This window comes from Stenella coeruleoalba (assembly GCF_951394435.1).
Source record: "Stenella coeruleoalba genome assembly, chromosome: 13".
In the NCBI taxonomy this organism is placed as follows: Eukaryota; Metazoa; Chordata; class Mammalia; order Artiodactyla; family Delphinidae; genus Stenella; species Stenella coeruleoalba.
This window is the reverse complement of record NC_137159.1, coordinates 6,012,568-6,037,776: the sequence shown is the minus strand read 5'-3', so window position 1 is coordinate 6,037,776 and position 25,209 is coordinate 6,012,568. Positions and strand designations below refer to the sequence as shown.

Genomic DNA, 25,209 nt, shown 5'->3' with positions numbered 1-25,209 from the left:
CACTGGGAATTTCATATAATTGTAGGAACTCTTTGGTAAGAGGTGATATTTATCGTTTGTTTAGTTTTGCATTTCTCTGGTCACCCATTTTGTGATTTTTTTCAAAATGTGTGTTTTTAACATTTACAATAAAACAAACCAACTGCTTGTGATTATGGATGACTTTGTGTTTTGCTTCTTTTGTTTTTTGGTTTCCTATTATGCACATGTGAACTTTTAAGAGATAAGTGTTATTGAAAAAAATAATAAAACAAAAATGATCAACCTACCTGGCGCCTCCTCTTGTGCCCCACCTCCGGGTGCCAAGATCAGGGAAAACCAAGTGCACGAGCTAAAAGAATAAGCCAGATTTAAAGCTGCAATTTGAAAATTTAGAAATAGAACTTCCAGCTTCGTCTCTTGCCACGTTTAAACTGTATTCCCTCTTTTCCGATCGTTAAGAAAATATATGTAACTGAAATTTGGAAAAGTCGGATAAGTATAAAGAAGGAAACACGCCACTCAGAGGGATACTGCTGTGTAGACCTCAATGTGGTTCACTCCCATCTTTTTCCGAAGCCGCACTATGCACACGGATTCTGTGGTCTACATAGGAAATACCAGCACCGCACAATTAGCACGCCTGCAGCTCTGCTTTCCACTTTCTTCCCTCCAGCTTGTACCATAAACACTTCCCCTTGTCATTAAAAATCCTCTGAAAACAGGGAAGTATCAATATGAACACTGCAAAATAGTCCAGCATGTGAGTGTGCCATGATTTTACTAGTTTCTTTTTCCAATGTGATTGGCATTTTCACTTTTTATTATTCATTTGTTTACCTAATTTTTTCATTTTAAAGGCTTTGTTAGCAAATGCTGTTAAATATTGAATAACAGAGGTACTTCTGGACTCAACGTTTCATCTCTCCGTTATCTTATCTTTTTTTTTTTCGGCCGTGCCATGCGGCATGCAGGATCTTAGTTCCCCGACCAGGGATCGAACCCGTGCCCCCTCCATTGGGAGCGCGGAGTCTTAACCACTGGACCGCCACGGAAGTCCCAAACCCCACCATCTTTCTGATGTGCGTTTTGTTAGACAGCACTGATATGATGTCTATGACCAATTACATTTTAAAAAAACAGAAGTCTGTGTTTTTTTTACAGGTTTACAGGTCGTTCACAGGTCCATGACAAGCATGGTATCCAAGTGGATGTCTGTTGAAAAGGGAAATCCTGGACTGTGGTAAAATTACAAAATACAAAGCAGGAAGGCAGGATGTGCCAAGCTGTCATGTAATGATTTCTGTGATTTTCTACAATTTGCTCTGTAGTCACTCAGCCTCCGCTTCTGCCAGCCTCCTTTGTTTATTCTTAGCTTCCAAAAGCAGCAGGATTTGACAGTGTCTTGAAGCGTTTCTCTTGGCTGGTGCCAGCCCCCACCTCTTCCTCCAGGAAGCCGCCCCAGCCCAGGTGGGAAGGCACCAGTTAGGGACGGAGAGGCAGGTCTTGGCACATCGAGGTCACGAGGCCAAACCGAGGCTCCTTCGGGGAAGGAGAACCAGAACGTACGACAAAAACAAGTGACAACAGGAGTTAAAAGAAAACGTCAGCCACGTCTAAAGGCAGCATTCGGAGCCAGAAGTTCCTACTTTCAACCGCAGATTGACCACTTCATCTTCTCTTGAGAACATCGCTTAAAACCTTCCCTCTAGGTCTAGCTGTAAAATAAGTGCTACCGAGAAGGATTATCCTCGAGCACGCAGCAGGCTCAGATTCAAGGCCCTGGCGTATCATCTGCTGTTGTGGAGGGAGAAGCAGAAACAAACTCCTAGTTGCCTGGCAGGACGGTAATCCACACGGCTTATTTTACTGAGTATTTCCAACCCCAGACTATCCTGTGATTTCACTTTATAATTGGGAACACCACAGTCAAAATTTAAAAAGCAACTGAGACGATTATTTCCAAAAGATGTAATAAGTAAAAAAAAAAAAAAAAAGTATCTACCTAGTATATAGAGCTCACATAAATCAACAGGAAAAACACTAACACCCCAAGAGAAAGTGACCGGATAATAATGTACATACACGAAGGATACACATGACCAAAACACATGTCAAAGGACTCACCCTCCCTAACCATACAATGAATGCAAGTTGAAACGCAGCTAAATGGAGTTCTTACCCAACAAGTTCCCTAGGTCAAGGATATTACAGATTAGGGTAAGAATATCAAGAACTAGCACGTGGGCTTACAATTGTCTAGACTCTCTCGGAGGGAAATTACCAGATACAGGTGGAGACTCATGTTCCTCAGAATAGACAAAAATTACAAACTTCATAAATTTCCAATAAGGAAAATGGTTAAATGGATTCTGGAACAGCCAAAAAAATATTTCATAGCCATTCTACACCATGCATTTAGAAATAGTTTAATGTGAAAATGTTTATGACATTCTAAGTGAAAATATGCATGTACATAATTATGAAAGTTAAGGGCCTTTGGTTGCTTTCTACGTGCCAGCACTGTCCAATTCTCTCTGCGTGTGTTTTTCGCGTTAATTTCTGAAAAGCCTCTTATGAAGGAGGTACTGTTATTAACATTATGAATATTCTCGTTTTACGGATGACGAAGTTGAGGCACAAAAAAGTTAAATAACTTGCCCAGGATTATAAACTAGTTAGTCTGATTCTAGGCTTAGGGCTACCTGTCTGTCTGTCTGTCCAGCCACCTGTTTGACCATCCACATGTCCATCCATCCATCCACACATTGATCTTTCAATCCATCCATCCTTGTGGTGTCTACACAAGAGGCTGGGGCGTGAAGACAGAGACAGACAGCAAGGTGAACTGTGAGACACGCCCTGCCAGGGGACTTGCACCTTCAGGCTTTCAGCTAAAATTTGGTTATAAAACTCTAAAAAGTCCTCGACTCAGATCACCCACCATGAGACAGACAGAGGAGGAAACGGAGGATGTGTAAGGGGGTTTCTTGCAGCAAGACCACTCCCTGACCTATGAAGGGTGTGCAGGATGGGATGGTCCAGTCACCTGGGGCCCAGGGGAAGGGGGTTCACAGATTTGCCTGAAGGGCTGATCGTGAGGCCCTCGCAGTCAGTGTCTGGCTTGGGCAGAGGACTCTGGATGGATGAGAGACGGCTGGCCAGCCAGTGGCCTTGGGGGGAAGGCAGAGGGGCACGGCTGCTGCCCTGGCTCAGCACACCCACAGCCTGTTCAGGCCAAGAGTGGCTGAGAAGTTTCGATGGCCAGACACCGGTCACCCGTGATAAAGAGCTGACAGGTGGGAGAGCCCGGACTCTGCCCAGCAAGGCCCCCCAGGATGGGCAGTCAGGCTTCAGAGTCATTCACCAAGGCCAGGGATGCATTCTAGGACATTCCCAAGGGCTGCCCTGCAGAAGTCAACAAAGGCACCAGGAGACAAGGGTCTGCCTGGCCTCCCAAAGTGTGAAGCTGTGCAGTAGAAACTTTGCAGCCACTCTTAACCTTCCCCTCCCACGGGGTCCAACCAACACCCAGCAAGGTGGTAGAAGAATGGGAGGGAGGAAGAGAAGACCCCCGCAACTAGTTCTCTGCTGGCGAGAAACCTCGCTGGAGGACTGCGGAAGCGATTCCACGTCAAACCCAGCTCAGAGTTTGGACGTTATGTGGGGCTGGACATTCGAAGCGTCAGACGGATACTGTTTGGTGAACTAGAAGGACAATGGGGCTTTGTGTCACCCAAGGAGCTCTAGAGAGGCCAGGCTGCCTGCTCAGATGCTCCTTCAGGAGGGAGGAAGCACCACCGCGTGGGCAGGACCGAAGGGACGTGGGAAACAGAGAGGCCTCTCTGATCACTCCCCGCTCCTGCTGGCACGTGTATGTGAGTGTGTCGGGGGCCTGCAAATAAACCACACACGTGCTTGCATCTCTGGACAGTGAGGTCGTAGCTGGCATTTATCTTCTTCTTCTTTTATACCCTTCTCTCGAATTCCCACATTTTCTATAAAGGGAATGTGTTCTCTCATAATCAGAAAAACATCAGGAAATGTTACTTTAAAAAAAGGAAGTCAGCCTTTGGGAAATTTCCTCATCCACATAAGCCATCACTTGCACTGGGAGTGAGATGACCTGTCGTACACCCGGGACTGCTGAGCAGAGCAAGAAACACCCCAACATCTGCACAGGAACTTGGTGTGGAGTCTGGAATCAACCCCAATCCCAGGGGGGAGGCAGGAAATGAGAAGTGGGTATTTTGCTGTTTCTCTTGTAAACAAGCTTTGGGATCACATCCTTTTCCCCTTCCTCTCCCTTCTCCACCGAGTCACAGATTCAGCAGCTCAGGGTCCCTTTCCAAGACCAGCACCACTGAACTGACTCATTCTTCGGGCAAATTCCCAACGAGAATTGAAAGCCAGGACCTCAGTGTCTTGGGGGATGGATTCGAAGGGAAGTAGGAAGATCAAAAATGCTAGACAGGGCTTCCCTGGTGGCGCAGTGGTTGAGAGTCCGCCTGCCGATGCAGGAGACACAGGTTTGTGCCCCAGTCCGGGAGGATCCCACATGCCGCGGAGCGGCTGGGCCCGTGAGCCATGGCTGCTGAGCCTGCGCGTCCGGAGCCTGTGCTCTGCAACGGGAGAGGCCACAACAGTGAGAGGCCCGCGTACCGCAAAAAAAAAAAAAAAAATGCTAGACAAATGCCCGTGGTCACGCACCGGAGGCTCTTTTTAACTCTTTTTTCGGAAGACCCTGCAGTAGGACTGCCCTTGAGGGGAAACCACTTAGAAGAAAATCTGAGAGAGGTTTTGAAAAGGAGCCTTTGATTTCTTAAAAAAGGAAGCAGAGATCATCTAGAACCAAGACATGTCAAGCTCGTCACCCCACTCCCATCTGATAAGGCCGCCAGATAAGGAAACGGCTTAGTGCCAGGATACCCAGACTAGCAAAGCCCTGGAGGAAGTACCCCAATGTGCCTAGTGAAGAAAGGACCAAATGTGGGCTGAGCGATAAGACAGCCGGGGGAATTCCTGGCTGGTTGGAAAACCTTCCAGAGACACCCAGCGAGCTCCGGAGCCTAACACCTTGCACGCGTCCACATTGCTTTTGATTTACTGAAGGAGGGATAAGAGATGTGCTATTCCCACGTGTGAGCTTCAGCAGGCTGAGACGACGGGATGACTGTGAGTCTAGAAGACACGGCAGGTCGGCACTAAGAAGCTGCAACTCGGAATAAGGGAACAGCTGCTCTTGGGTTCCCACGGTCACGGGCATAGTGACCACAGTCTGATAACAAGGACAACATATTGTATCTACATGGAGTGCTTTACAGTTTATAAAGCAGTTTTGGGAGGGCTAGCTTACTTTTAATTCGTGTGAAAAAAATACCGAAGGGTTTTTTTTTTCTTTTTTTGGATCACAAGCTTAAAATGAAACCAGCAGAGTGGCATGGAAGCATGAAAGCAAACAGTAGCCCAAAAAGTTAAAAAAGAAAAATAAAAGCCCCGTCTTCTGAGCCCTCCTGAGACACTGGGTTGTACCCTTGGGGAACCTACCTTTGAAGAGAAACACCAATAAATTGAAGTCAAAACGAAACAAGTAGTCAGGGAAGTAAAAATCTGGGACCGAAGAGTATCCAATGAAGAAGGGAAGACACGAAGGTTTAAACAATTCTTTCCAATATTTGAGCAGCTGCCGTATTAGAAGATTCTACTCCTTATTTTATGATTATCCAAAGTGCAGAGCTTCCACCAATGACTGTGTTTCAGGGATGACGACTGCGGCTAGAGAAATGGGTCTAAAAATGTCAGTGTTTTGGAAACATCATTGGAATCTACAGAAATGTCGGTGGGAGGGCGACGGAAGCCATCATTTCAGAAAACGATCTGGTCCCATCCCCAGACGTCATAGTCACACAGCCCGTCAGCCTGCAAGTTCAGCCCTGGACACACACGCCCAAGAGAACATCTCCACGTGCATAGCAGGAGATACACATGTGAATGTTCACGACGGCAAAATTGGGAAAGGACCCAAATGCTCATCAAAGGGAGAGAAGGTAGGTAAACTGAACTACTACACAACAGTCAATGAATGTAGAGGAATCTTGATATAATAATAAGTGGAACAAGTCCCAAAAGATGACATATAACATGACCCTCCTTTTTAAAAAGTTAAGCCACAAAAATAAAAAATGGGCTTTTAAAAGAAATACATTATATAAAATAAGTCAGACAGAGAAAGCCAAAGATGGTATGATCTTGCTTATATATGCAATGTAGAAAACAACAGTAAAACAAAACCACCAATCTCACTGAAACAGAGAACAGATTGATGGTTGCCAGAGGTAGGGGATGGGGGTGGTCAAAATGGGTGAAGGGGGTCAAAGGTCAAAAAAAAGAAAAACAGAAAGACATACAAATGCACTAAAACTCTTTTTAAAAAGCAAAGATAACGATGAAGGGGTTGACGGTTCCCACCAGCGGGGAAGGCAGGGAGATGGATACAGGGATCTGGCCATATGGTTCATACAGGGCGGTGGGTTCACAGATGCTTATAACATTGTTAAAAAAGAACGAAAGAGGGCTTCCCCGGTGGCGCAGTGGTTGAGAGTCCGCCTGCCGATGCAGGGGACACGGGTTCGTGCCCCGGTCCGGGAAGATCCCACATGCCGCGGAGCGGCTGGGCCCGTGAGCCATGGCCGCTGAGCCTGCGCGTCCGGAGCCTGTGCTCCGCAACTGGAGAGGCCACGACAGTGAGAGGCCCGCGTACCGCCAAAAAAAAAAAAAGAACGAAAGAACCAGAGGGACTCAGGCTGTGAGTGGATCAAAGGTAAGAGCATGTCATGAACCGATTCCATTCTGTCCACTGAGGACCACCGAGAAAGAGGGAGCAAGAAGGAAGGGAGGAAAGATGGGAGCGAGAGGTTAAACTGGCATCTCTGCGGCCGTGAGCAGGCTTGTCCCCCAGGTCATTTCAGCACCGGCCAGGTGGCCCCTGCAGGGGTCTGATCCTGCAGGCTGTGAGCTGTCCCCAGGCCAGGAGTCGGGTGGCTTTCCATCCGCCTGTGCTCTGCTTGCCAAGCATGGATCCTGGGGAGGGACCGCGTCTGCCCAGAGGAAGAGCAGCTTCCTCGCTGCAGAAACGCATTGCCCCCTCCCAGCTCCAAGCCCCCATGGCTGTCTCTGCCCAGAGGGCATTTTGTTCTCATAAAAGCTCCCAGCCAGAGGTGCTTTTGAAGGGCTCTTGCATTGGATGTGGAGTTGGACCAGTGACCTCCAAGTTCTCTTGGAAGTCCAGGATATTTGTGAGGGAACAGCAGGTGGAAAGAGGACTGACCCGTAACGAAGGAGACCAGATTTGCTGCCCAAGCACTGTAACCGGCTGTGGGACCCTCCACCGTAATCACTCCTGGTTTGTTCCTTGACTTCTAATGCTACCAGCCTCTGCTGATGGCTATGACACAAGACAAAGCCTCAAAGATGCCAACTGCTTCCTCCCACCCACTGTCCTCCCTGCGGGCCTCTCTCACCTAAAGGCCATTACAGTGCGGGACCCTGGGGCAGGTGGTCACGGACAGCATCACGGGAATCACAGGACAAGCAGCCACCTTGGGAAGCTGTGAAGTGGTGGCAGAAGCTGGCTTCTGGGAAGGGGCTGGGAGCAGCCCAGTGCGGAGAAGCAGCGTCCCAGTGGTTTACATACGGATACACCAGAGGGAGAGAGAGGAGATGCCTGGTGACGTAACCTAGTCATGGGCTGTCTCAGAGGGGACCCACCATCCACACGTGGCCACTGAGCACTTGAAATGTGGCTGGTCCGAACTGAGACGGGCTGTACATGTGAACTGAGACGGGCTGTACATGTGAACTGAGACGGGCTGTACATGTGAAATGACGTGTCGGAGTTTTGAGATCTAGCACGAAGAAGAGAATGCAAAAAGCAACGCATTCATTTTTAAGTACTGATTCCATGTTGAACGACAGTATTTTGAATATTTTGGGTTGAATTTAAAAGTTATAAAAAATTAATTTTACCCTAAAAAACTTTTAAAATGAGGATCTAGAATATTTAAAATTCTATCTATAGCTCCTATTACATTTTTATTGGGTAGTACTGGACTAAATTCTATGAGGCCCAGTCCAACTTCTTGCAGTTGGATTAAATGAGATATCCCTTTAAAAAAATTCTCCTTTTAATTTGTTTTGAGTGGATGTCTGTCTATTCCTGAAAACCGGATTGAAAATAAATAGGATACAATATACGATTGAAAGTTATTATTGTTAATTTAATAACAATTAAGCCCCGTGATTCTATTAATTCTTTCCATCAGCAAATCCTATTGGCTCTGTCTTCCAAATACACCCAGATTTTGACCCCTTCTCACGACATCCGCTGCTGCATCCCTGTCCACTCCCTGCCTGGGCTCCTCCCACCTCCCTGAGTCGTGTCTCCCTGGTCTCTGCCCTCCAGCCACGGCAGCCCCCTTGCTACTTGAGCCCCCTCCTGCCTCAGGGCCTCTGCGCTGGCTCTGTCTGCACTGCTCTTTGCTCATATAGCCCCATACTCACTGCCTCACCTTTTGGAAATCTGGACTCAAATGTTACTTCTCAGGGAGGCCTTCCCTGTTTGCCTTCCCTCAGATTACAAGTCCTCCCCTAAAACACACACACGGGGCTTCCCTGGTGGCGCAGTGGTTGAGAGTCCGCCTGCCGATGCAGGGGACGCGGGTTTGTGCCCCGGTCTGGGAAGATCCCACATGCCGCGGAGCGGCTGGGCCCGTGAGCCATGGCCGCTGAGCCTGCGCGTCCGGAGCCTGTGCTCCGCAACGGGAGAGGCCACGACAGTGAGAGGCCTGCGTACCGCAAAAAAAACCAAAAACCAAAAAAAAAAAACAAACCACACACACGGTCCTTTCCTCCTTCTGCTCCATTTAGCATTTATACCACCTAAGAGACTATATACTTTATCTTCTTTATCTCCCTCAACTATAATATAATAAAAGTAGTAAAGGCAGGAATTTTTCTCTGTTCTGTTCACTGTTGTACACTCAGCACCTAAAACAGTGCCAGCACATAGCAGCTGCTCAATAAATACGTTAGCTGTGGAGGGTCTCGGATAGGCCACCCTTGTGCTAACGTTTGCTGTGTATTGCGTGGTCTAAACAAACCCCTGACAGAGTTCTTAACCTCCAGAGGAAACCTCTGAGTGCCCGTGAGGTGAGTTCTCTAGGAACAACCGAATTGTGGGAAGCATAAGCTGTCTGACACCACAAAGTGGCTCTTTGAGCTTGTGGGGTCCTGAGCTGTGGCATTTCTATGCGGGGAATAATGGCCCAGCAAGCTGGCTGAGAATTGGGGGTATCTGAGGCTGCCGTAGCTGTATTCTCTTGGGTGAATGCCACCCCACCCTTGAACTTTCCTGGCCCCTCACTATGAAGTATGGACAAAGGACGGAATGGCTTTCAGATGGAGATGAGGCTGGTTCCCAGGGTGAAGCCAGTTATATCCACTGGGAAGCCATCAGACCCAAATAAATCCCAGCATTTCCTCGTCATTAACTTGCGTGCTTTTTTTACTCAGTGGACATGTATTTGTATCTTCACAACCTACCTTCCCAAACGTGGCTGGGTTGACTTGGCTCTGAGCATTCTGCCCGCAGGTCTCCACTTAAGTCTCATACATGAGGCAGCGAGGCACACTGTACCCTTCGCAGATGCAGAAGGTGTCAACCAACCTGGGGGCGGGGAGGAAGAAGAGCGGGAAGAGAAGGTTGGCCTCAGTTTTTCTCGAGTGGGACACTTTGATGAGGGGCAGACGCAAGCAAGGGACCCAACAAAAAGAAACACGCTTACTTTATCGAACGCAAAGCCTCACCCTTCGGCATCTGTAATGTGCTCAGGCCGGAGTTAAGAATATTGATTTAGGCTATGGTGAGGTTTTGTTGTTGTTCTTCAATCTTTCTGGCGTGCAGGCATATTAAAAAGAAGCCCAAATTACTGGGCTCAGCAGACGCTGCTTCATGTAGCTCTGCAAAGGTGGCAGCCAAGGTCTCTCACTGTGACGCAGAGATTTACTCGCTAAAACACAAAACAATGCCCCCCGCCCACCCCTAGTAGAGTCGATCACCCCCGCAGGTGACAGCTGGAGCCCATGTGGCTTCCTAGGACCCAGGACAGGCGTGCACAGCTCCTCCCCCCCTCCCCCCACCCCCGAAGCCGTCATTTGCACGACTGTTAAACCCGAGTGATTTAGGGCGGGGCCACTACATTTTGATTCTTTAAATTGTCATGAGATGGAAGATGGAAGACACCTAGGGACAGAGAGGCAGGCCAACCTCCCTGCCCTTTACTTCCCGTTGGGCGCAGAGCTCGGTAGCGTTCAGATGCGATCTGCAGCCCCCCGGCCCCTGCTCGGGGTAGGACCTTCAATGGCCCAAATGTTCCTTGGCCCCGGGGCAGGTGGGGTCCCCTGGCAACGAGGGGCTGTGCCCGTGGCTCACAGCCCAGAGTCCAGCCCTGAGGGGACCGCCAGGTGCCTGTCCCAGCAGCAGGATGGGAGTGAGGGAGCAGGTAGTGCAGGTGACTGGGCTCAGAAGGTGTGGTCCACCCTGACGCCCAGTCACAGCCTTCCCTTTTCTGGCTGGGGACAGACTGGCAGGTTTCTCCTCATTCTTTTAAAGAAATACATAAAGCAAGCCAGCATCGTTTTTAAACACCAGAGAATTCTTTGGCAGGGAATTCACCGACAATGCATCTCCTTTCTTACTGATGACCTACAGATTATTTTCTGGGCTGAGGCAGGCTGAGGCCTACATTTACTTTCCTCGAGAGCAAGAGACCACAGTTGTTAACCCCACCTGCTTCCTGGAAGGAGGAAAAGCCAACATACGGTGGACGGCGGGGTGAGGGGAAGCTGTGGCCCTGTATTGGTTTCCTCAGGTAACCAATCACCATAGGCCAGGTGGCTTAAAGCAACATAAGTATATTCTGTCACAGTTCTGGAAGCTGAAAGTCCAAATCAAGGTGTCAGCCAGGTTGGCTCCTTCCAGAGGCGCTGAGGAAGCGTGTGCTCCACGCTTTCCTCCTGGCTGCCGGTGGCTGCCAGAAACCCTTGGCACTCCTTGTCTTGTAGACGCATCACTCTAGTGCCCTCGCCTTCACCTGGCTGTCTCCTCGCCTCTTCTTTTTTTTTTTTTGGGGCTGCGTTGGGTCTTCGTTGCTGCACGCGGGTTTTCTCTAGCTGCAGTGAGCGGGGGCTACTCGCTGTTGTGGTGCGGTGGCTTTTCTTGTTGCGGAGCACGGGCTCTAGGCACGTGGGCTTCAGTAGTTGTGGCACGTGGGCTCAGTAGTTGTGGCTTCTGGGCTCTAGAACGTGGGCTCAGTAGTTGTGGCGCACGGGCTTAGTTGCTCCACGGCATGTGGGATCTTCCCGGACCAGGGCTCGAACCCGTGTCCCCTGCATTGGCAGGGGGATTCTGAACACTGAGCCACCAGGGAAGTCCCTCCTCATCTTTTCTTATAAGGACACCCATCACTGGATTTAGGGCCCACCCTAATCCAGTGGGGCCTCCTCTTAACTGGTTACATCTGCAAAGACCCTATTTCCAAACAAAGTCACGTTCTGATATTCCATACAGACATGCATTTGGGGGGGCACCATTCAACCCAGTCCAAGCCCAAGGAGGGCATTTTCTGAGACTCTCCCATAGCATCAGGGTGGGAACCTGACACTTTGGACACCTCACAATGGATTAATTACAGCTGCTGGGACACCAATTATTTGCTTCGCGGTTGAACACGGGGTAATGTCACTGGTGGTGTGTGGGGCAGTGGCAAATTCACAGATCCATGAGATATTGATATTTATTTTATTAAGACATTTGCTGACATATAAAAAACCGGCATGTGAAGTGTCACAGGGAAACACTGGCTAAGTTTGGGGAGGGGCAGCAAAGCGTGGCCAACATTAAGTACAAGCTCACTTTTGTTTATTCATAGCTACTTCCGAGCTAGTCATGGAATGGTCTCCTTAAAAAAGAAATGCGCAAAATATTCTGCAAAATGAGCTTGGGTATAAACTTTTGCCAGTTGTTCTTCCTTGTCACTGAAATTCATGTGCTCTGGGCCTCTTGTCCTCCTATTTCAAAATGACACTGCTGAGTCTGACGGCCATCTGAGTGGACAATTAAGACCAAATTATACCATCAGTGATATCCCACCAAGGTCCAGGACCAGAGTCTTTTCTCCGCCCACACTCAGAGAAAGGGCTGCCTCCTGGTCGCGAGCCCAGCGCCAACGCTTGGTACTTTTGCTGCTCCAGGAGATTCAGCCCAGGGCCTTTCATCTTCTCCCCAAAGTTCACAGCCACATCTCACGGATGGCCCGCGGGAGGAGGCAGCACACACTAGGTGGACAAGTGGAAGGTCCTGTAAGAGCGTCTATGTTCAGATGGTGCCTTTACTTCGGCTTAAAGAGTACGTGCTTTTGCATTTAGTCTCCATGCCCAGAGGAACTTACGACCATGACTCTGACCCAGGGCTTCAAAGCTCACAGACCCAGGTGTAGGTTCTGACTCTGAGACGTCTCTTGGAGTTTTTGTGATGAGAAATCCAGGCATGGGATGTGGCTAGTACACTGGCTGGCACACGGCGGCTCTTACTGTTATCATTTTTACGTCCACCTCCAAAATCCTGAATGGAAGCAAGAAAGGCGTCCACGTTGGCAGACCGGCAGCACAGAAGCACCTACTGCAGGTGAGCCTGACTTTGAACTACACGTGGGTCCGGTGGGGGGTGCGATGAGGATATGCAGGCAGTAGGGCTGGCCAGGACTCCTGGCAGGTGAGACGGGCCAAGGCTTGCTTTCACACAGAGCCACCAATACAGTTTTTGGCGATACATGATTATAAAGCCTGTCCAAGGCTGGAGTCGATCAGATCACTCAGCTCCTTGCTTGGGTGCATAATCACCTTCCCCAGGTCTCACTATCAGACGAAGCTGACAGCTAAGGTCTTGAGAACCTCATGATGCTCTCCTCGTTTTGAGTGATGGACAATCTGATCATTGCCAACTTCAGAGCACCCACACCGGGTCCTGCAGCTCTCACATTTCTGAGGGCTCCTTTTCCTCATAAAGAAAAATGTAACACTGGGAGTGACTGTACCCTTTGATTCAGCCTGATCAAAGGCTATTACGAATTCTGTCCCTTTCAAAGTAAATTTCCACCTTATGAACCGCAAGAGTCTGCAGAAATCTGAAAGCCGTACTTATATGCAGGAGACAGTTACTTGGTCTACAGCCAGGCTCTGCGTGCGTAGGGTTTAGGTGACATTTAGATTTTTTGCCTGAGGTCTGAGCCAGGGGGCCCACCTGTCCGACCTGCCGGATCTGTACCCGCAGCAGAGGAAATCGGGTCACTTCATCCTTCTGCGCTCCTCAGAGGTCTGACCACTTCTCTCCCCATTTCTACAATCCTTCCTGTCCATGAAACAGAAAACTTCTAGTACTTCGGTTTCCAGGGGCGGGGCCTTTCTTTCTCCTTGCGGGACCTTTCTTTGTCCTTGGAGAACTTATCACAAGTTGGTGGCAGAGGCACTGAAGTCTCTAAGGAACATGGGAAGCCCAACCGGGACTGACTGGGAGATGAAACAATGAATATGCTAAAAACGGAGCGTTTCTTTCACGCCACAACAATCAGCCCCTCCCTGGGCTTTCACTCGGAAGCCTGAGCTGTTTCTGGGCACCTGGACACCTCACGCGCCGGTACCCACCGCCACTCTTCCAGGAAGCTGGTCTCCTTGGCCATCTTCTAACACCTTCCAGGACGCCAAGCTCTGTTACAAACCGAGGGGCTCTGCTGTGTTTGGTTTTTAAAAAATTGTTCATGTTTTAATTCTGGTAAAATATACGTAACATAAAATGCACCATTTTTAAATGCAGAGTTCAGTGGCATTAAGTACCTTCTCACTGCTGTGCAGTTGCTGGTACATCACCATCCAGCCAAAGAATTCTGGGGGCTTCCCTTGGTGGCGCAGTGGTTGAGAGTCCGCCTGCTGATGCAGGGGACGCGGGTTCGTGCCCCGGTCCGGGAAGATCCCACATGCCGCGGAGCAGCTGGGCCCGTGAGCCATGGCCGCTGAGCCTGCGCGTCCGGAGCCTGTGCTCCGCAACGGGAGAGGCCACAGCAGTGAGAGGCCCGCGTACTGCAAAAAAAAAAAAAAAAAAAAGAATTCTGGTTGTCTCGCAAAACCGAAACTCTGTACCGGCCAGAAACGCTACTGCCCGTTCCCTCTCCTCCAGCCCCCCGCAACCACCACTCTCCTTTCTGTCTCTATGAAGCTGACTCCTCTTGGTGCCTTGTATAAGTGAAATCACATATTATTTGTCCTTTTGTGACTGGCTCATTTCATTTCGCATAATGTCTTCAAGGTTCGTCCACGTTGCAGTCTGTATCACAATTTCCTTCCTTTTTATATCTGAATAATAGTGCGTTGTACGTATAGACTACGTTTTGTTTATCCATTCATCTGCTGATGGACACTTGGGTTACTTCCATCTTTGGCTATTGTGCATAACGCTGTTCTGAACACGGGGATGCGAATGTCTGTTCCAATCCTTGCTTTCAAGTCTTTGGGGCATATGCCCAGAGGGGGAATTGCTGGATCACATGGTGGTTCCAGTTTCAATTTTTTGAGGAACCACTATCCTATTTTCCACAGTGGCTACACCAATTTACGTTCCCACCAAGAGTGCCCAAGGGTTCTAACTTCTTCACATCCTCACAAACGCTCGTTATCTTCTATTTTTGTTTGTTTGATAATGGCCATCCTAACCAGCGTGGAGTGGTTGCAGTTGCATTTTTAATGCCAATGTTCAAACCACCAGCACCAATTGAGACAGGCTGGGACCTGGGACCCTTTACCAGAGTGCTTGCCCCAGACAAGCGTCTCCCAGAGCATCAATACAAAGAAACTATTGACATAAGGGACTACACGTAACTGCATGCACAGGCAGCTGGGGCAAATTATGAACAAGAAGATTCAAAACCGCCAAAACCCAACTGCCACTTCTGAGGAGCTAGGAGCAAAAGCGGGGTCCTGCACACGATCCCTGCGCACGGCACCACCAAGGGGGTGGGCACGCCACCTAAGCCCCGCCCCCCCAGCCCGACAGCCCGCCCTCCTCGGAGAGCAAGCAAGGGGACCTGTTACTTGTTTTCGCTCCCTCTTGCTGTAGCTCGAGTCCCAATAGAGCCTTGCTTGAATTCCTCCTCTGGAGTCTTATCAATTTCTATTGATTAAAGAGTCCAGGGACCCAGGTGGGTTGCACAATGACCTCTCAAGCATCGCACCTCGTAGATGGGATGCCTGAAGAGCAGTCTTCCAAGGGAAACTCTGCCCCTCCTCACCTCCGTGGCCCCGCCTCCCCCCCACCTGAAGAGCATAACCTGGCCCCCTGGGTCCGAGGCCTGCAGGGACAGGAGTTTGTGACACAGGGCTTGAGTACCATCCTAAGTGATTGAGGGCACCTGCTTTGCGGGCAGCCTGCACCGTCAGTTCACAAATGACCTGAGGAGAACATCTAGGTGTTTTCTGAAACCCTAACCATTCTTACGAGTCTCTCGACTTATTCAAGTCCTAGAAACTCTAATTTACTAAATGGTGACCTGAAACTTGAAGGTGCAGATATGCTGAGGGGTCTAAGTGTGAAAGAAATAGACTCCTGCTGTGCAACGTCCTAAAAACACTGTGTGTGCTGTGGTTTTTTGTTTTTTTAAAAAAAATTTTTAGAATTATTTAAAAATATTTATTCTTTTGATTTTTTTCTCTTATGCAAGGGAAAATACATCAAAAATTTTCTTTTGGAGGAAAGGGGTGACCATTTAGGCCTTCTTGGGTTCTAATCACAAACACTCCCCCTTCATTTTTCTATTTCACTCATTGAACTTTTTCAGAAAGTATTTCTTTCTTGAGAAATACTCCTTAAAACTTAAAAAAGGAAGTAATCAGCTATCTACTAGTTATTCACCTTCTAAAACGAAATGTTTTAGGACTGGTTTCAATTATTTTCCTATTTATGAAGCGCTACAAACCCATGAGTTCATCAGTCCCAAGGGCTGATGATAGTTTTCTTTCCAGCTTTTTCTTCCTCTATTTAAATGGCCAGAAGTGAATTTCTCAAATGTGGAATGCGTTGTTAGAGCTAAAAACTGCTTTGCTTTAAGTTAGGAAACATCCCATTCTGGATCGCACAGTGAGAGAAAACATTTCCTCTCCTGGCCTAGCCCTCGTGCTTTCAGAGGTATATGTAAACCCAGGCCCACCAACAAGCCCCTCGGTGGAGGGCAGGCTGGACTGCTTCCCACGGGAAGCGTGACCAACAGGGGAGGCCCCAAGGTGGGAAACCCACACTGCCCCATCGTGTGTGCGTGTGTGTGCGTGTCCAGTCCCATCCCAGCCAGCATGAAGAAGCGCTGGTCCTGCGTGTGAACGGCTGTCCTTTTGAACCTTTTACCAGGGCCCCGGGGGCGCAGGCGGTCGCCCTTGGCACTTGGTCCGAGGTCCTGGGGACAGCAGCCGAGGGAGCCACGCTCCCCTTCCTCGCACCCCCTCGCCCCTCCCATCCGCCGGGGCGGTCCCGGTCCCGGTCCCGCCGCGGTTCCGCTCACCACTGGATGATGCCGCCGTGCAGGCCCCGGCCACGCCCCGGCAGCCCGCGCCGCCCGTTGCGGAGGCCTGCACACCCTCGGCCATGGCTGGACCCGCCCGCGGCACCGAGGCGGCGAGCGGGCGGAGGCGCCGCACCGTCCGGCCGCCGCCGCTCCTGGGTGTACTTTAGAGCCGGGCGCGCGGGGGCCTAGGGGGCCGCATGGGGGCGTAGGGGACCGGCCGGGAACATGAGCGGGGCGGGGCAGGGCCACGTGGCGGCGTGGGGCGCGGGGTCGGAGGAGGGCGGCAGAGCTCGTTTGGGGGCGGAGCTAGGGCGCGTGCGGGGCAGCCTGGGGGCTACGCGGGCCTCGGGATGGCGTCGGGCCACGCCCTGCACCTGCCGTGCGGGTTTGGGAGGCGGCGTCCTCTCTCACAGGGTCAAAAGCTCATAGGACAGAAACACAAGTGCCGCTCTTACAAGCAGTCCAACAGGGAAACAACAAAGAAAAACCAACGGACGCACACATTTTAAGTCAGGTCACGGTGTTTGGTGAGCGGTGGTCGTCAACCTGACTGCACTTTGGAATCACTTGGGCACCTTTCAAAACCATCACTGCCCCAGCGCCACCCCTATTGGGTCTGAGGTATGAGGGGTTTGGCCTACACAAACCTGATTTTTTTTAAAAAAATTATTTATTTGGCTGCACTGGGTCTTAGTTGCGGCATGCGCGATCTAGTTCCCTGACCAGGGATCCAACCCGGACCGCCTAAATTGGGAGCACGGAGGCCTAACCACTGAACCACCAGGGAAGTCCCAAACCCCGTGTTTATAAGCTGCCCTGGAGGTTAGTGATGCTAATGTGCGCCCGGTGGTGAGACCCACTGGTCTTGGGAGTTTCAGCGTGGCTGGGTCAGGACTTCTGAGAGGCTGAGCCGGGGTGAGAGCTCCTGCCCTAGATGAGTCCCCAGGTCTGCAGCCCGGCCTTGGTGGTCCTTGCCTTCAAGAGCTATTTAGTTAATACGTGGCTGTGAGACTGAGCTGTTTATTCTCTCCTAACCGCCCTTCTCTGGCGGGGTATGTGATTGTTCACACACAGGCAAGTGGCGTGAGCACGAGCTCAGTCAGGCCACTGTTACTTGGACTGCTGACTGGTTGAGAGCCTCTGGTAAGGATTTCTTCATCTAGATTAAAAACACGGGTGGGAGGGAGGGAGATGCAAGAGGGAAGAGATATGGGGACATATGTATAACTGATTCACTTTGTTATAAAGCGGAAACTAACACACCATTGTGAAGCAGTTATACTCCAATAAAGACGTTAAAAAAACAACACCACATTCGACAACTGAACAACAACAGCCCACTTAAAATTTGGGCAAGGGACTTGAATGAATGTGTTCGCCTGAAGAAGACATACAAACGGCCAATAAGCACATGAAAAGAGGCTCAATGTCATTAGCTATTAGGGAAATGCAGATCAAAACCACAATGAGATACCATTCCACATTCATTGAGGTTGCAATTTTTTTTAAAGAGTAATGATAAAGAAGATGTGGAATATATATACACACACAGTGGAATATTACTCTGCCATGAAAATTAAATCTTGCTTGCGACAACGTGGATGGACCTAGAGGGGGTTATGCTAAGTGACATAAGTCAGACAAAGAGAAATACTGTATGATTTTGCTTGTATATGGAATCTAAAAACAAATGAACAAACACAACTAAACAGAAACAGTCATAGATACAGAGAACAAATGGGTGCTTGCCAGAGGGAAGGGCACTGGGGGGAGGAGAGAAATAAGTGAGGGGGATTAAGAGGTACAAAGTTCCAGTTACAAAATAACTGGAACTTTATGGGTATGAAATGTAGTGTGGGGAATGTGGTCGATCGTTATGTGATATCTTTGTCTGCTGACAGATGGTAGTTGGGCTTATCATGGTGATCATTTTGAAATGTATAGAAATATCGAATCACTATGTTTTGTACCAGGAACTAACATAGTGCTGTTATGTTATACTTAACAATTATATTATACTTCAAAGTCAATTATACTTCAAAAACGAACAAACAAACTCGTAAATCAGAGTTGTGGTTCCCAGAGGCGGGCGGTGGAGGGGTGGGGACTGGATGAAGGTGGTCAAAAGGTACAAGTTTCCAGTTATAAGACAAATAAGTACTAGGGATGTAATGTACAACATGATTAATATAATTAACACTGCTCTTCGTTATATATGAAAGTTAAGACAGCAAATCCAAAGAGTTCTCATCACAAGGAAAAAGGTTTTTTTTTCCATTTCTTTAATTTTGTTATCTGTGTAAGATGATGGATACTCACTACATTTGTGGTCATCATTTCATGATGTACGTAAGTCAAGTCATTATGCTGGACACAAAGTTATACAGTGCTGTATGTTAATTATGGGTCAAGAAAGTTGGAAGAAAAAGAAAAACAAAAAAGTAAGTGTTGATGAGGATGTGAAGAAATTGGAATGGTGTTCATTGCCGGTGGGAACGTAAAATGGTGCAGCTGCTATAAAAACAGGCAGTTTCTAAAAAAATTTAAAATAGAATTACCATACGATCCACCAATTCCACTTCTGGGTATGTACCCTAAAGAATTGAAAGCCGGGACTTGAATAGATACTTGTAATTTGTACCCACACGTTCATAGCAGCATTAGTCACAATAACCAAAAGATGAAAGCAACCCCTTGTCCATCAACCAATGTCTGGATAGACAAAATGTGGTAGATACACACAATGGGTTATTATCCACTCTTAGGAAGGAAGGAAATTCTGATAATCTGATACAGACTGCAACATGCAACCTCAAAGACATTATGCTACGTGCAGCGAGCCAGATGCAAAAGGATGATTCCGTTATATGCGGTACCCGGGCTTGTCAAACTCATAGAGGCAGAAGGAATGGTGGTTACCAGGGGCGGGGGGAGGAGAGAATGGAGAGTTGTTTAATGGGTACAGAGTTTCAGTTGGGGATGATGAAAACGTTCTGGAGATTAATAGTGGCAATAGTTGCATCACGATGTAAAAGTACTTAATGCCACTGAATTGTACACTTAAAAAATGGTTAAAATCTCAAATTTTATGTTCTATGTGTATTTTACCAAAATTTAAAAAAATCTCAGAACAAAACAGAAATCCAGCCACCACCAATAACACCATATGCACATCTGACAACCACTTCTGGAAGCAGGGCAGAGATTCAGTCCACAAATAGTGTTGACTGCCTTCCGTGTGACAGCACTGGGATGTAGTTGTCAGGGAGGACCCCAGAGGTCCACCCCAGCATCAGGGCATCAGGGGTTAGGCTCCAAGGGCAGTCCCAGGGGAGACATCACAGGACGTTCACCGCAGAGCCTGAGGCTTGAGTTTTGACAGGTCACTGGAGCCAACCCTAGATGGTACCTGGCTCTCCTTTGGGGAGCTGTGCCAGGGATCACCCTGGTCCTGAAACTTGGGGAGGTTTTTCTGGGGGCGGGTAGTGGTGGGATGGGCGGGTACTTGGGAAGGACTTGTAATTAACAAGTGATGGCGGCTGCTCTCTGCCCTATTTCTCTTCTCAGCTGAATGTCCTATATTTTAGGGCTGGCTGCTTTAAAAAGCCATCCAGTAGGGGACAGCTGACCCCACGTCAGCCCCTCTCAAGCCAGGAACCAAGGGTAACGATGTCTGGAGAGACTCCTTCATACCCGGCAAGGATGGGACGCCAACTGCGTGGGTAAGAAACAGGTTAGCAGCAGGCAGTTTCAGGCAGTGCCAGGAGACTATGCTGGGGAAAGCAGAAAGGCCACAGTGATGGAGGACCCGCAGTGATGGAGAAAGGAGGCCACAAGGTAAAATGATACGGCAGGTCCTCCAACGCAGCTCTCTTGAGACCAGCCCTTCTCTGGTTGTTTCTAGAAGAGGTGGCAGGGTCCTCAGGGCCTTGGGCAGAAGCCCTGTGAGGCCTCTTCATGGGCTTTGCTTTGGCCTGAGTGCTCACCCCCCAGCAGTGGGCGTCCTTCTCAGTAGCCTGTGGAAGCCGAAAGCATGGCTCCTTCCATCCCTCTTGCTGGTCCTGCAGCAATTCCCTGCCACCCAAGAAACTCCCCAAGATGCCTACCCATTTCCACAGGGATTGGAAATAAACAAGAGAAGAGCTTACCGTTATTTAAGGCCAACCTGTGGTCCTGTTATGTCACTGCTGATTACGTAAAATTTGCATGTTTACTGAGCCCCAGTCAGCACGAGGCACTGGGACAGACCCTGGAAATACAGTGGGACACCAGGACCCTCTGGCTGGTCACTGGTCTCTCTGCTGTTTACTGCATCAAATATAGGATGCTATGAAACGCAAACATTACCTCACCTTACTCCAGAGCTGTTGAGGTCTGGTGGTTAGAGGACTATAAAAATGAGGCCAGGGCTTCCCTAGTGGCGCAGTGGTTGAGAGTCCGTCTGCCGATGCAGGGGACACGGGTTCGTGCCCCGGTCCGGGAGGATCCCACATGCCACGGAGCGGCTGGGCCCGTGAGCCATGGCCACTGAGCCTGCGTGTCCGGAGCCTGTGCTCCGCAACAGGAGAGGCCACAACAGTGAGAGGCCCGCGTACCGCAAAAAAAAAAAAAAAAAAAAAAAATGAGGCCACTGGGTCAATTTCACACCCTCCACCTGAAGGACTGGTTAATTTCACCCATGGCAGGTAACAGCTGGTGTCCCTAGTTTAACCAGCCCTCTTACAGATGCAGCCTCCGAGTAGGTACACACTAGCGCAATAACACTCTTAGATTTATTCGCAACTTCTGCCTTCCTAATGTGCTGGATGTGCAAAGGACGTTTACCTCTGCACGGGATTCTTTTGCTGGCAGCATAATTAAGGCTTTCATTTGGGTTGAGCATATAGCCACATAGACTACTAAGTAGAATTAGGTATAAAATCCATTTTCTTTTCAAAGCATGTTTCATTGCAAGTGACCTAACAAGAATTTTCATGAGACAGCCAGACACAGGTATATGCTCTTTTGTACCTGAAAAGTCCAGCCTCCCTCTAATTCACATTCAGCATCTTCACTCAAAAGGTCCTATATCATTACAAGGGAAAAAGAAATCTTAAAGTTTCTATCAAAAGATTTCCAATTCCTGATGTCACATTCTGTGCACACGAAGCTTTTTCTCCCTCTTCCAGAGAATATATCTCTTTTAGCTGAACATCAATTTCTTTCGCCTACTTCAGTCTACTTGGTTTCTAGATGATCCAATTAGCCTCATTTCACCTTTTAAAAGGGCACCAGCTGGGCCTTATCCTCACACAAAACCATCTCGATCCGGGGTGCTTAATTTCATTCAATCCTTGCAATTAGTCACTTTCTGTGGATGTACCAGGTGTCTCCAGGCAATAGATGTATTTTTTAAAATACAGCTAATGAGTCTGATGTATCTAGTCAAGAATGTAGAATGTAGTTAGCATCTGTATGCACAGGGAATTACAGAGAACAGACAGTTGTATGTTCCACTTTTGCTTGGAAGAGACCTTTTAAGATCACTGGGCTCTAAACTAATAAGCCGTGGAGACTTTCAAACTATGCCGGAGCAAAACGATCTCATTGGAGAGATTCCAAATCACTATCATATGTTAAAATTTTCCTTGGTCTAGATTCGCCTTCCGAGTGTCTGGCTCACGTTCTAGTTGAAATTGATGGGGACACGACATTTACAGGCATGTGAGTGATGGGCAAATCCAGCTTCACATCAAGCACATCTCTGCCATTTCCTGATCTGAAATCCATGATTTGGAGCACCGCAGGGATGCACCCCTTCTGCACAACTTGTTTTCCACCGATCCACGGTTTTCCTTCCTCCCATTTTGCAGAGGTCACGTGAAAGGCGGGCCACGTGGTATGTGACGGACAGTATTATCTACTGGGAACTCTGAGAACTTGTGGAATAAGAAAGAACAGGCTTCATTCATCACTGAATGCTTGTAGAGTAACACGTTTGAACTCTTCTGTTACATTAAAAGTGGGATTTTTTTTTTCTGGAAGTCTGATAGAAAACCAAGCGAAAACAAAAATGCAAAGTGGTTTCCTTGTTTGCAAAGGAACAGTAGGAATTTCATAAGTCCCCTTGCTAGGCTGTCACATAACCTCAAAAGGCACTTGTCCAAATCATGGTGGTGTGCAAAGTCATAAATCTTACCCTGATTCATTTAATAACTTTCCAAGATGTTTGGGCCCATCCTAGGAGACATCATTTGAACTTCCCGAGTTGGTTGCCTTTGCCGCCTCAGATACAGCGCACCATAAAGAGTTCTGCTGCATCCAAAGCACATTCAGTAATTACTTTGGGCTTCTGGAAATACTATTTTAAAGGTTTTCATGGGCATGGAGGAATTCATTTTTTAAGGCAGTTTAAAAATGGTAGCATGAGCTGACTTTCTGACGTGACGAACCTTCATCTTTCCTAACAGTTGACATTATTCTTTGGTAAAAACATACTCTGACAGCTGCTTGGTCCTCACTGCTCTGTATGGAATTATCTCATGATCTCCTTACCATGAAATGAATTTCACTGAAGCATCCCCAAACAAAGTCGATGTTTGACTTATCTTTCTGAAAGCTGCTAAAGGATGGTAGACACCTTTCAATGGGTTGTGCGACCCCCTCCTGCTAATTCACAGTTGGAATTCCCCAGCAGGGAGAGGCAAGAAGCTGCTTTATAAAGAACATCTGCCTGGATGCTTTGTTACCGAACAAAGGTAAACATCCCAATACGTGCCAAAAGATTGTTAAAGTCTGTTTGATGAAAAGAAGCATGTCTTCACCTGGGTTAAAAAACCACTAACATTAAGACCCCAGAGAGCCAGGCCCAGACCTAAACAGTTTGTCAAGATCATCATTCTCAAATATAATTTTCATGTGTCATCGCTGTTCCAGAAGCTTAGAAGCTTGCTCAGTGCCTCTCAGCCTCATCTACGTGCAGTTGAGCCATCCAGGGAGATCCATCGCCCACCTGCCTCTGATAATTCCCACCCCCGGCAACCCCACCCTCGCCCAGACCGCTCAGCTGGGCAACACTTCTTAGAACCTTGACCAGGAAGCAGATGAGCTGAGGGAAGCTGAGGTGAGAGGCCGTGGACGCAGGTGGGGAGAGCTGGAGAGGGCAGATGTGTGAGAACCTTCTAGTCCCCAGGTGGCTCAGCGGTCCCTCCTGAAGTTGAGTCCCGCAGGATTCCTCTGTGTTCTCCAACAAACTACCTTTACACTTCAGCTCCTTTGAGCAGATTTCCTTGTGGCCAATGGATGCGTTTCTAATACTTGTCAGGTATTTTATCTTCTCAGGGAGGATTCTGGGAGGAGCAGGTCGATCACACACCATCCTGGAGGTGAGCATTTCAAAGTGTATCACGGCTCAGCAGAGGGACGGCTAGGTTTGAGCCATCACTCAACAAATGTTTATGAAGCACTTACATGAGCTATGCGTACTCGGGGCTGTGGAGACCTCAGGAAGGACACATGGCGATGGTACCTGCCCTGGTGGTACCCACAGCAATCACTGCCCCTAACAAAGCCACAGGAGTGAAAACAGAACTACCCCCAAATATTCTGTGTAAGAGAACACATTAGACAGTGGTTGAAGGTCTAGCAAGGACCTTGTCAGAGCGGGCACGTAGCTCAGGGTCCCAGGGTGGGCTCTTGGCAGGGAGCGTTGGGGAGATACAGCCAGACCTCCGGGGCCCTCACTAGGGGGAGGGAGCAAGTCCCCACGGAGGGTGACTGAGGTCCAGCCATGCCCAGCCGCAGACATTGGCCCTGCTGCCACCAGAGGACAAGGCCATGGTCTCTGAGTCCCAGCGGCCAGGGAAGAGGGCAAGGCCTGACAGGGGATCCACGTCAGGTGGGTGTACGCCTGCAGCCCTGTGCAACTGTTTCTAGCTCTCTGCCGTTCTCAAGAGTGTCCTGGCCTAAACTGTACATAACGTGATCCTCCCACACACAAGCCACCTCCCTCCCCCTGTGGCCGAGGGCCATCCTGGGGAAAGGCAGGGGAAGGAAATGAACCTGAGAGATAAATCCTGTTTACCTAAGGAGACCAGGCATGATCTCAGAGGGCTGAATGAATCATTACATGGGCTCACTGTAGAAGATCACACTAAAATTTAGATCTCTCCCCCGGTACCCTGCACACGCAGGAGAACACAGCACCCTTAGGGTCTCAGACATGAGGCTGTAAGTCCACTCGAGTTGAATTTTCTTGTTTGCCTCATTTTACAGGGAGGAAAAGAAGGCTCATAGAAACCATGTCCAAAGCCACACAGTGTATAAGTGGCCGCACGCACAGGGCCACAGGCTTAACCACTCTTGGGGGAGGTCTAAGTGGCAGTTTCCTCGTTTGTGAAATGGGCCACTATAGTAGCTACCACCGAGTGTAGCTGTGAGGCCAAAAGAAAGTGGATAAAGCTTTGAGCATGGAGCCTGGCACATAGTAAGTGCTCAATAAACTTGTGACTGTTGCCTATGTCCAGCTGCCCTTGAAAAGGAATTGTTAAAATGATTTCAGGGGGCTTCCCTGGTGGCGCGGTGGTTGAGGGTC

General features: G+C 48.8%; 1 protein-coding gene across 1 annotated transcript in view; it reads right to left on the bottom strand.

The window, feature by feature from the left end:
• The window catches only part of RFX8 (regulatory factor X8), a gene marked incomplete at its 5' end in the record, with an annotated part of 63,467 nt that extends 46,748 nt beyond the window's left edge, over nucleotides 1-16,719 (bottom strand). The window contains 5 exon segments of the mRNA XM_079941640.1: nucleotides 270-331; nucleotides 9,580-9,636; nucleotides 9,640-9,703; nucleotides 16,635-16,675; nucleotides 16,678-16,719. Of these exon segments, the coding sequence (XP_079797766.1) occupies nucleotides 270-331; nucleotides 9,580-9,636; nucleotides 9,640-9,703; nucleotides 16,635-16,675; nucleotides 16,678-16,719 (266 nt within the window).
• Between the last annotated feature and the right edge of the window lie 8,490 nt (nucleotides 16,720-25,209).